The sequence below is a fragment of the Bubalus bubalis genome, chromosome 19, assembly GCF_019923935.1.
Source record: "Bubalus bubalis isolate 160015118507 breed Murrah chromosome 19, NDDB_SH_1, whole genome shotgun sequence".
NCBI lineage: Eukaryota > Metazoa > Chordata > Mammalia > Artiodactyla > Bovidae > Bubalus > Bubalus bubalis.
The window spans coordinates 8362871-8375994 of record NC_059175.1 but is presented as its reverse complement, the minus strand read 5'-3'; the positions used below and the strand labels follow the sequence as shown (position 1 = coordinate 8375994).

At 34.5% G+C, this 13124-nt stretch overlaps 1 protein-coding gene across 1 annotated transcript in view; it reads left to right on the top strand.

Moving 5' to 3' along the window:
* Window positions 1-13124, top strand: part of FCHO2 (FCH and mu domain containing endocytic adaptor 2) — a 123888-nt gene that overhangs the window by 91302 nt on the left and 19462 nt on the right. The window contains exons 18-20 of the mRNA XM_006062110.4: window positions 4029-4132; window positions 5728-5857; window positions 10134-10245. Coding sequence (XP_006062172.1) covers window positions 4029-4132; window positions 5728-5857; window positions 10134-10245 — 346 coding nt within the window. The remainder of the gene's footprint in view (window positions 1-4028; window positions 4133-5727; window positions 5858-10133; window positions 10246-13124) is intronic.

The following is a 13124-nucleotide window of genomic DNA, read 5'->3' as shown; positions in this document are numbered from 1 at the left end:
CAGTACAAGATTCAGGAGTCACAAGGTATGCCCATTGATGCTTATTGCCAAACTGCTTTCCAGAAAGGCTTCAGCACTTCCCAAGAAGTGCATGAAAAGAATTTAATGAATGCATTTTAGTTATTCTTCTGGAAAGAATATATTAAATTCCTCTTTTTTTCAAAATATAAAATCCCATTAGTCAACAATCAAAGCATGTTTAATAAAACCGCTTGTTCAAAAACAGAAAATAAAATCACTTTAAGTTGATCTTCAAACTTCTTTGGGATTTCAGAAATGCGATACAGTATTTAGAGTTAAGGAAGTGTTGCATGAAGTCCTTTTTATTGTCAGTATTTTATATATGAAAAAATTAAAGTTCAGAGATGATCAGGAACTTCTCTAACACTGTATAACTAGGAAATGAGGCATAGATTCAAACCTGGATTTTACTAATTCCAAAATCTTCATTCAATTCATCATACTCTGGCAGATAAAACAGTAAGTTACATTGAAACACTTTGCTATAAATACTAAAATAAACACTAGTATTTACAGTTGGATTGTTTAGAAACTAATGTTTTTTAGTTCTAGAAATTATGTGGATTTTAGGCAACCTTAACTGAAAAATTGAGAATTTTGAAGAGCAAGAACCAGTCATTAGATAATTGAACATATTCTGAAGTGGCATTATAGCCTTTCTCATTTGGCTTTTGTTTACTGTTCAGTTTTAGGAAACTAATCTTACTAATGGATCTTATAAGTAAAATAATTGTATAGGAAAAACTGAAGTTGTATTAAGGTCTTAATCAAAATTTTCACATTGTCTGTTCTCACAGAGGTTTCCGTCGTACAGAAATTTCTTCATAACTCCACCATTGTTTCTGTTTTCTTTAGCACAATCTCTTTCTTTTCAAAAAATTGCTCTTTTCCTCTTGCTACCATCTAAAGAATGTTTTGCCTATATTACTTTCAACTTCAGGTAAAACAAAAAAATGATACTTTAGTTGTCATTTGATGTTTAGTGGGTTGGGAGTGATAAAACTTTATTTTTGCTTATTTTAAAATTTATTTTGATATGCTTTTTAAAACCTTCCTATTAAGTCTAAAAAATACTATATTATTTTCCCTTTAAAGAATGTTAGTGCTGTTGAAAAGAGTTATTCTGCTGTGCAATAATTATTATTAGGTCTTCACCCATAATTATTATTAGATCTTCACCTGGACAGGATATAATTATTGATAAAACTGATGAATACATTATGATGATTCTATTTCATAAGACTGGCTGTAAGTGAAATTATTAAATAGGCATTTTGTCTTAAATTTCCTTCCACCTCTTTTTGCAGTACATGTCTCCCTTATTTTAACATTGTCTACACCAATAACCCATTTTCACGTTAGAATGGGCCAGGTTGTCAGATTATTCCCTCCTCTCTTTTGTCCCCTCCAGAATGTTAATTCATTAATGACTCCATCTCAACTAAACTAGTCTAAGAAAATAATTCCTATCAGTTAGTAACTGATACATTAAACCTTTCAGTGTTTTGTATTTAAAAAACATGCTTAGAGCTTGGTACAGAAGTGTTTTCAGTTGCTTTTTCTACTATATAGATGTTATATATGTATAACTTACATACAAATTTATATATAATAAAAACATGTATATAAAATTTAATATAAATATCTCATACCTGCCTCCCCTTTGATAAGTGCTAGTATAGACCATCTCAACTCCAACACTGATTTCGCCTGTCTTACTCCCTATGACAGTTTTAAGTTTTACTGCTTGTTGAGGAACACAGTACCTAGCACCATCACTTTGACACCTTGTCAAATCTTTTATTAGACTTTTACTGACTCTTAGCATTACCTTTTGCTCCTCTGGGAAGAAAAAAGAATAATTCTGGCTTTATATATTTTTGGGCCTTAAATTTAGTTTCTTATTCTCATAATTATTTTCCGCAATTAATATAAAGTTTGAGCTCCTTGTCTTGTTCCATGTATTATTAAAATTTTCTGTTTTTGAGTAATTAAAATAATACTACCTGAAATAAGAACTATTTGCCTATATAGATTTATATTTTAATTTTAGAATTTTCCTGTTGCTTCTAGTTTTCAGTTTTCAGTTGCTTTCTTCTCTTGCTGCTGTTCTTAATGAACAAAATAGGAACTCCACTTTTCTCTCTCAGATTGATTTGTCTGGGCGTGTGATAATTCAATGTTAACTTGAAACCAGGTCAGATTTGGGGTCTAGAAAACCCATCAGCAGACTATTCCACCAACCCTCTCTGCTCTCCTGTTGTGATGACACCACGAGGAAGCATAAAAAATTTTCTTTCGCTTCATGGTTGCGAAGTTGGTGGATTTCCTTTACTGAGGAACTTGTTAAAATTACTAGTGGAGCCCAGAAGGCACTCCAGAGATTACATTGTAAAGCTGAATGAAAATACTTTCAGGTTCTCTGGTGCTTTGGATAGATTTGTTTATAATTTATGTATTATAACTTACAACTAATAGATTAATTTCTAACAGTGAAGTCAGTGAATATTGCTGTTAGTTTTTCTCAAAAAGCAAATTCTCATTATTTGAAGAAGTGGAACTTGACACTCCTACCAGGCTTGGATTGAATCAGTCTAAATGCCACTTGTTCTGTATTCACGTGTTAATACCTCTGCTATGTTAAGCCCTCTCACAGGCATGAAGTAGCTTGAGTGTTGGTCACTGCTGGTTTTGTTGATAATGAACACATCTTTAAAGTAAATGTGTCATCGCACAAGGAAGTATTCCAGCCCTCAGGTTATTTCACATTTCTTCCAGCGTTCAGCTTACAGTAAGGGGGCAGCATGAAAGAACCGGTGCTGACTGGAAGACGGCAGCTGCTAAACTTAATTTCTCACCAGGGTTCTACTGTTTTCTTCAGGCAGCCTGAACTGTGCTTGCATCTTTTCTCTCTCCATGTGATCTGCTTTCTAGATAATTCCGTGCCCCCATGCATTTGCTTTCACTCCTGTGTAACTGCCTTTTTCTTTGGGTCTCTTCCTACCACCTCCACGCTCCCTTTTACTCCTCCATTGCTGACTAAGAGTTCTCAGCTCTACTGTTTGTTTTTCTGTGTGCGTACTCGGGCACTTTCTTATATTTTTAGCTTGGCATGTTGTAAATGTACAGAAGTTACTGAGATATATTCTTCAATCTGAATTACAGACCCACTTCTTAGAGTGGACCAAAGGAATTTGAAGGGCCTTTTAATTAAGGATTATTTAAATGTATTTGCTTCCATTCTACATTCTTGCTTTGATTATGCTAATACATGTGTAACTTTTGATAATAATACGCTTGAACTTTATTCATTAATTTCTGTCATGCTGAGTTATTTTTAATTAGGACTACTAAGATTTGTATTTCTGATTTTTAAAACTGCAACATTTGCAAATAGTGTTGAAAAACATTGAACACTAAATTTAGGTAGGATGTAGGAAGTTAATATATAATTTTCTGTTTGCCAAAAATTAATTATAGTGATTTGGGGAGGGTTTTTGTAAACTAATAAGATATTTTGATTGTCACCAAAAAATGGCACAGTGTGGTTCAACTTAAAAGTGAGATTACAAGTTTAATTAAGGTAGATATTTTATTTAGAGTTCATGTTTTTACCTTGAAGATGTTGCTTCAAAGGCTTGTTCTTACGTAAGTGTAAAGTACAAGTATTGGCAAGAAACTAAAGACCTTAGGCCTTAAAGTAGTTTACTTTTACCTTCTTATTAGGTTTAATTTTTATATGTATAAATAATTGAAGCTAATATAATTTATAATTGTCAGTTTTATTGAAAACTTAATTTTTTTCAGGAATATTATTGGTAACTCTGAGAAAGTCATATTTGATAGATTCCCAGCATTTCACAAATAACCATAATTACATTTTAAAGAAAAAGAACTTCTGAAAAATGAGCTTTGAATCCTAACGATTCCTCTGTCATGGAATGTTTTTATCTAAGGATTGCTATGTATTAATGGTTTTCTTCAAATCCTCTTTTTCCACCCACCAGCCAGGCCCACAACTCCTCTTTCTGTAGGCACCATTGTCCCACCTCCAAGGCCTGCTTCCAGACCAAAGCTTACTTCAGGCAAACTCTGTGGGATTAATGAAATAGTATGTACTCAGTTTTCTTTTTCATTATAACTGTTTTGATTTAATATGCAAATGATATTTTTCTATATGTTCCTTTACTGCTAAATCCTTGGCATTTTCTACATAAGTCTTCACAGTACAGAAAAATTTTCCCTGCTTTACTTCATCTTTTACTTGCCAGTTTAATTGCCAGAATTAAATTTCTAAGTGTCAAGCTTAATCTTTTCCCCTGATACACATCCGCAGTGTTACCCCATAATCCATGTATTGAATGTTTTAGCTGAAGTAAAACAGAACAGATTGAAGGAAAGAAGACTAGTTTGGGAGAGTCTGACTCTGAATAGAACCCAAATAACTGGGGACAGAAAGTGTCTTTCACTGCTTTGTATCTAGTACCCATGACTTGACATGTAGTAGGCACTAAGTAGGGAGAAGGCAATGGCACACCATTCCAGTACTCTTGCCTGGAGAATCCCATGGACGGAGGAGCCTGGTGGGCTGCAGTCCATGGGGTCACTAAGAGTCGGACACGACTGAGCAGCTTCACTTTCTCTTCACTTTCATGCATTGGAGGAGGAAATGGCAACCCACTCCAGTGTTCTTGCCTGGAGAATCCCAGGGACGGGGGAGCCTGGTGGGCTGCCGTCTATGGGATCGCACAGAGTCGGACACGACTGAAGTGACTTAATACTTAATTCACATAACTTTATAAAAAGGAAAGGGTTGTTTTTAATTAAGCTCAGTATTCCGTATTTTAAAGATGAAACACCTCAGGAAGTGTTGGTAATGTATTATTGGAACAGTTAGGAATTTGGAAGGAAAAAATCCATTCACCAAGTAAAAGATAAATGGATTAGAATCATATTTTTTGTATTTGTTTTTAACCAGAAAACTGGGAAGACAATAGAATTAAGATTTTCTCCTCTGAATGGGGCAAACTTTTCTCAGTAAGGAGGCATTACAATGAATTATAAGGAAAATGTAGACAGGTTTATAAATGCCAAAAGTGAAGCAATATTTAGGAAGAAAATACTTGCTTCAAATGAAAAAAAGAGTTAGTGAAAACTCAGATAATACTAGGACCTCCTCAAACTAAATCAGGCAAAGCTAATATAGACAGCTCGTAAGACAGAAATGCCAGTTTTGTTTTTATCTATAGAATTAGCTAAAATTTTTAAAAATTTATTATTTTTCCTTCTTCTAAGGTTCATCGATTAATTGCTGGCAAGAGTGCAGAAAAATATTCGCTTATATTATTATAGGCAATGGGGTAAATTGAGTTACCCAAATAGGAAGCGGTTTGGCATTATGTATAAAAAGCTTTCATACTGTTTAATAATTTAGCTTCTGAGAATCTATCTTAAGTACGCTTTTTAAAATACAGAAAAAGTTTTATATACATTACAGAAAAAGTTTTATATACAAAGATTCTCTTGACAGGATTATTTTAAAATAGCCTTTTCAGCTCTATGGTATCTAATTGTGAGTTTTAAGAAACACAATAAATTTGGTTTATTAATAGTATGTTAAAACTAATCTTACTTGATACCTAAAAATATTTTCTGATAACTGGGGGATTGTTTGAGCATTTTGGTAAATGACATTTTGTTTTTAAGCCCAGGCCATTCAGCCCACCTGTAACTTCTAATACCAGCCCACCTCCTGCTGCTCCATTAGCACGGGCAGAAAGTTCTTCCTCTATCTCATCTTCTGCTTCACTAAGTGCTGCCAATACTCCAACTGTAGGTAAGTAAGTATCACAGATTGCATGCAAAAGTTAATGTCCAAAATATATCAGGTTGATTGATGGTAGTAAAGTTTTAACATTTGACATTTTGGTTTTTGGAAACACACCTGGCATTATCAAACTAATAATGATAGTTCCTTTTCTTTTTCACATTTTATCTGAATAGAGAATTTTAATCATGATTAGCACTGTTAAGAATGCATCAAACTTATAAATTTTTGACCAATATAAATATAATTGAAGGCAGAATATGATGTAGTACTTTCTACTGTGAATTGATATTTGCATTCCTAAAAAAATTTGTTTTAAAAAGCAGTTGACTCTGAAAGAAAGAGGGCTTTGTGCTTGCAGTGTGATCCTTGGACCTGCAGCATCTGTCTGTATCACCTGGAAACTTAATAGAAATGCAGTCCTTTTAAGTTAGAAACTGTGAAGTGGGGCTAGCAGTCCTTGAATAGGCCTTCCAGACAATTCTGATGCATCTTAAGTTTCAGAATCCCAACTCTAATTAAGCTGATTTAATTATACCCAATTTGATTTGTCAAAACTCAGGAGAAATGCATCTTCTGTGTGTATCCAATATAAAAATTGCATGAGTGGTACAGGCTGAGAAAAATGATTTGATTTCTAAATGTCTGAACATGGTGTTACTATTTTATTTTATATACCTTTGTGAACATACTGTTTTTCCCATGTTCTAACTTTATGTAAATAATATATTCAATAAGTATTTCTGTTTGCTGTAATGGGCACTTTCTTTTTATATTCTGTTTGCATATGTGGTTTTCTTACTTTTTATTTCCATAGAATCTGTGTTTTACTCATAAAGAACATAGGTGGGTCCTGTTAGAAATCAAGCAGGTGTGAGTTACCAAAATTGCTTTAGTCCTTTCCCATTACCTAGATAATTCATAAGGTTTTCTGTTTGTAAAGGAAACTTTAATTTTGATTAAGTTGGAAAATATTTGTTTATCGTTTTAGCCAGTGCTGGCAATAGGAGAATCAAAGTAGGTGGCGTTGATGGTACAGGCATGCAGGATGTAGTGTGGGCTTTGTGCAAGAGTCTCTTTAAATCTGTCTAAAATGCTCTCTCTCTCTATTGTGATATTTATTCAGCTCTGTGTTCAGATTTAAGTTTTTGCTTCTTGTTCTTGAAAGTATTTTCTTTTCCTGCAATATTTTGTTTTATTTAAATATGATAGAAGATGATAATTTGATTGGGACACTCTGTGAAATTGAAAAGCACTGTGAAACTTCACAAGGTATTGTATTGAAAGTAGATGTATGTGTTGACTAATGATCCTAAAGTATATCTAAAATACTGTTACCCAATTTTTCCTTTTCCAGCAATGTATAGTGTTTAAGAAATCAAGAATAACGCTAAGGTTTAACTGTCTCAATTTTGTACTAATTATGTCCAGTTTCTATACAGGATCTATTAATGATACTGGATAAATTATAAAAATATACAGTATTTTTGCATTATCTTCCATCCCCCCACTCTTCTTTCCTATTAAGATATAACAATAAATATTACTCTGGGGCTATCAGAAGCAGAGAAAAACTGATTAGGAAAGAACCAGAAAGATTATATCAGTGTAAAGAAAACTATAATATAAAGACATCCAAAGCAAAGGCTATCATACAAAAACTACTCATACAGTGAGCTGAAGTTAGAGGTACAGAGGCAGGAAGTAGTTGGGATTAAACACCTGTTTTTCACTTCCGAGCTGAAAGGAATTCCACAAAAATCTATTCATTGATTGTTACAAAGGTAGATACTCTTTATTTCAGCTTTCTCTGTCTGCACTTTCAAAACATGTACAGTGTTTAAATATGCAACAGTTAAGTCAGAATTAGAATGCATATTATCCTTAAAAAGAATATCCAAGGAATTATTTCTGTACAGTGAGCTATTCTGAATAATACAGTACACATTTAGACTTTTTAGGGACTTAAGTAAATATTTCCTATGTCAAACATTTTAAGTATGCATATACAATATGGCCTTGGGAACAAAAATGGAAAATACAAAGGAGATATGCAAAAATGTTAAGTAGATTTTGAGTTTTTACCTAACTCTCCAGTATTTTTTCCTTCTCACCAGTATTTCAATAACAGGCTTTACAATTTATGGGGAAACTATTTCAAGAACTCGCATTTTATATGCCTAAATTGGGTAATTGAAAAGAATAACTTTGTAGGTTCTTTCGATTTTTAATGTCAGAACAGTAGCAGACATTAATGTTACCCCTGACTGTGGGTAAATACTCACTTGTGTAGATTATTTAAGGGAAAAGATTAATTTCATATTTAGGAAAATATAATTTTCTCTAATAAAAGATTACTGTAGCCTTCCTCTTTCTCTGAAAATATGCTTTCCTGAATTTCTAGTGACTCTCTAGTTTAGAACAAGATATTTTTTTAAAAATTGAACTAATTTAGATTTACAGTGAAATTTTCCCACTGCATGAACATGTGTTTGCATAGTTGTAATCACATATCCTAGAAACTACTGCCTCTCAAGCCCTTCATTTAATTATCTCTCGCCTCATTTTGAATTCCTGTCAAGTCATTTGTATCTTCAGTCCAGGATTCACAGTGTTCAGTGATCTTGCAGAATGAAAAACACAATCATGTTTCTTTTAAATGTTTCAGTAGCTTTTAGTGCCAGAAGAATAAAATTAAAGGTCCTTCGTGTCCTGTCTGGGTCATAAACACTTCTTCAGACACATTTTCATGTCCTTTCATCACTTAGCCTATCACCCACAAAGTATGTTTCTGATTTGCAAAAAAAACTACTTGTGGTTCAAAAAGGCACCATTTCTTCCCTGCCTCTTTGGCAAAGTGTCTGGCATATATTAGTGCTTAGTAAATAGTAGCTGTTGTGATTTCGTGAATACATTTTAATACTGAGTTTATTTTCGTATGAAATTTTAAGTTGTCTTGTTAGGGATGATTTACTTTCCCAGTGACCTAGAAATAGTAGTTCCTGTTTCTGTGTATTTTTAATCATGGAGCCCTTTTTTTAAATTATGAAGAACCTTCTAAATCAGAATTTATCAAAATCTTTAACATTACAACATCTTCCTGTCCTCTAAAAGTAACAAAAGCTCTTTCTCATTGTTTGTAGGATACTAAGTTTAGTTGTAAGGCAAAGAAAACTGATTTTTCTCAGAATTAATATTCTGGGTATCACGAAGTAACTCATGTTGAAATAAACATATCTGGTGGCTGTGAACATTGTATAATGTTTACATAACAAAAGCATACATTCCAATTTCAGAGCTATGTGTTGATCTAGGTTATTTTTTTCTTTAAGAATGAATAATTACTCTATTGACTTATTTTTACAAAATTGCATCATAAATCATATGTTAAAAGAAATGTTGCACTTTCCAATCAGTAACAGTAATGGTAGGCATAAATAAAAAGAGTACATTTGTAAAGAAAAAAAAAGGCAGTGTGCTATTTGAACGGATTTTTCTGTCATGAAGTAAACCAGACACTTTGTTTAGGTTTTTAAAATACACATGCATTGAATTTGTTTACATTTTGTTATGCTTTTAAAACATGTATGATTTGTCTCTAAAGGTATCTTACTAAGTGAACTTTATGTCAGGAATGTTACACCCAAATGATGTTATTAGTCATATTTCAAGGAAAGACAATATGGGAATATAGTACAAGCATTAGACAAAGAAGAGGTAAAAGAGAATTACAGCAACCCACTCCAGTGTTCCTGCCTGGAAAATCCCATGGACAGAGGATCCTGGCGGGCTATAATCCATAGGGTCGCAAAGAATCAGATGTGACTGAGCATGTGTGCGTGTGCACACGCACGCACACACACGTACATACACAACGGTAAGGAGTACATGATCACATTACATTGCTCATTTAGAAGTACAGAATGGATAGCGATACCTTAAGTAGAAAAATCTCAGGGTAGAACCTGAGAGAATTTAATATCTGAGTGGTTTTGAAGCCATATTTTAGTAACTTCAGCTCTTCATGTGAAGAGCTTTTTCCCCTCTGACATTCCTTAACCCACCCCTTCTGTGTCATTCCATTAAAAGTCAGTGTGACATGTTTTCTTGACTTTTTATTTGTCCAATTTGTTTTATGCTGTTTTTTAACCAGATTTATACTTGGGGCATCTTTGAAACCAGTAATAGAGTTAATTTTGACAAGCTAACATTTTGACTCTACTCTGTCTTGGTATTCAATAAATATCTTTCTATAGGATTAACAAATGACTTATATTTATTCTAGGTGTGTCACGAGGTCCCAGTCCTGTCAGCCTTGGAAATCAAGACACCCTGCCTGTGGCAATTGCCCTCACAGAATCTGTTAATGCCTACTTTAAAGGGGCAGATCCCACCAAGTTAGTTTTTCAAAGATGTGTGTGTGTGTGTGTGTGTGTGTGTGTGTGTGTGTTGCAGGGAACAGGGGACTTGGTAAATTTTGAGAGTTATCTTTTGATTCTCTATAGGCTAGGGTTTTCTATTACTTGTTTAACTTGCTTTTTGCTACCAAATATAGTCATTTAGAGATTGTCTTTCAGATGTAAGAAACCACTATAATCAGAGTGTTGGCTTTTTTCTAGTTTATGAACCTTTTTGGCCAGGTTTTATGACCAGTGTGACATATCTGTTGTTTAACACATCTGTGGAACAGGATTGTGGCAGCTGACCTAGATGGGGATAGAATTCTGAATCTTCACCTAATGTATATCTTGGGTGAAAGTGTGATTTTTGCAAGAACGACCTACAGTGTATATCTATTTACAGCAGACTCTTGAAGGATTAGTTTAACCTCTTTTAAGAAAATGATCTTTGGGTAAATGATCACTCATTTATTTTTCATGTATAACATTCATTCATTAAATATTTTAGTGCAAGACTATTATAAGTTTGCATTGTTGTGAAAGAAAGTTTATTAGTTTTCTCTTGAGATAATGTAAGCTCTCTAAAGAACTTTTGTTTACTAAAGTATCCTCAGCACTTATAACAGAATCTTACACATGGTAAGTGTGCAAATATTTTATGAATGAATGTGTGTTGAATGAATAATGTTACTTATGAAAAGTAGAGGTATTGATAATATGCTATGAAGAAAAATAAACCAGGTTAAGGGGATAAACAGTTAAAAACAGTCAGCTACTATTTTAAATAAAATGATCAGAGAAAACTTTTTTAGGTTGATTTAAGTAGATGTGTGAAAGACACTGAGGGAAGAGCATTAACTAAAGACACATAACTTGAGTGAAAAGCATTCCAGGTGGTGTAAGGGACTGAGGTAGAAGTACACTTGAAATATTCAAGAAACAGCAGAAAGAACCATGTCACTGAGTAGAAGTAAACAAGGAGGAAGGTAGCCACGCTAAGTCCACAGGCGGAACAGATCAAGTTGGGTATTGCAGACCATGATAACGAGGTTGGAATTCATTCTGGGTGAGGTGGGAAGCAAGTCGAGACTTTTGAGTAGAGAAGTGATGAGGTTACTAACCTATATTTTTGAAGTAGCACTCTGCCTGCTATATGGAGAATAAACTAGAAGGAGCCAGAGTAGATGCAGAGAGAAAGGGTTAACCACTCAAGTCCAGGTGAGAAATGATGGTTATTTGTATAAGGGTATTAGCAGAGGAGATGGTGAGTGGTAATGGGAGTTTTGAATATATTTTGAAAAGAGAGCTGTCAAGATTGTTGAGTGTGTAGATTGCTAAATTTAAGACACCTTAGTGGAGATGTTGATGGTAGTTGAATACATGATTCTGGAGTTAGGGAGATAGGTTCAGATTAGAGAGAAAATATTTGGAAGTTATTAGTTTGTACATGACACTTCAAACTGGGGGCATTAGGGTGTAAAGAAGAGATCTGATGAGAACTAAGTCCTGGCCCCCTCCAGTGTTTAAAAACAGGAAGCTAAGAATGATCAGCAGTGGAGTTTGGGACAGCAAGCAATATGAGAGGTGGGGAGAGAACCAATAGAGCAGTATCCCAGAAACTGAATAAACTCTCATGAAAGCAGGCGTCAGGTCAAGAAAAATTGATCACTGACATTATAGAGGTCATTAATGACCTTCACAAGAGCAGCTCTAGTAGACTGGTAGAGATGAAAGCCTGCTTCAGGGGAGCTCAGGAGCAGGAGATGATGCAAATACAGACAGCTGTATTCAGAGAGAGCAAATGTTAGGCAATTCTTTTAGGATAGTTTGCTCTAAGTAAGAGCAGAGAAAGTGGGCGGTAGCAGGAGAGAAATCAGAGGAGGCTTTTATTTATTTTAGTTTCTGTGTTTTTTAACGATAATAGGCATTTCAGTATGCATGTGGGAAAAATCTAATATTTATGGAAAAAATTGAACCTGCAGGAAAGGGGACAATTGAATGAGTGAAATTCTTCAGTATGAGATGTGCTTCAGGACAGAAGTGACAGGATTAACCTTAGGTGCATAGACTTATTATCTCTTGAAATAGGAGGGAAGGCAGAAGTATAGATGCCTTCAGCCTAAGGGACATTTAGGATTTTAGCAGTGAGACTATGAGGAAGTTCTTTTCTCATTTTATTTCCTTCATAAAATGTAAAGGAAAGTCATTGACTGCAGGTGGAGGGGGTGATATTTTACAGGTTAAAGGAGAAAGAAAGTATGAAAAGAGCTAGGGAATGTAGTCGAATATCCTATACCAATACTAAGGGGGTCCAATTGAGAGTTCTGGCTGTATAGTTATATGTTTTTTCTAGTCACGTTGAGCCATGTAGAAGAGGGTGAGAATCTGGATTTGGTTAAGACTTGTGCCAAGCAAGCATAGTCAAGTGAGAGAGAACCAACGGGTGGGTTATACAAAGGAGTGTGCATAATGATGGACCATGAAGTCTCAGGCTGGGGAACTGAGGATATGAAGGGAAGGAAGAATGAAGACTAGTGGAAAAGCTAGAAGGAACATGGACTATGCAGGGTTTTGATGAAGTTGGGGATGCAGTACTAGATGGAATGATTTAGAAACGTAGGAGGTGACAATCTGATCAGTGGGGAGTCAGACTGAGATGATAGCGGGGCTTAAGTGTGGCTGAGGTAGGCTGGAAGGCAGGATCTAGAAGGTAAGGGGCTGAAGAACTAGGTGACCAAAGTATTGAGAAGATTTATCTGTGTGGATATTGAAATCACTAAAAATTTATGATAGGAGTAGTGGTACAGAAACAGATTGACAGTGAGTCAGGAGCTGAAATTTTCAGGAAATGAAATGTTGAAAATGATTTGAAGGGT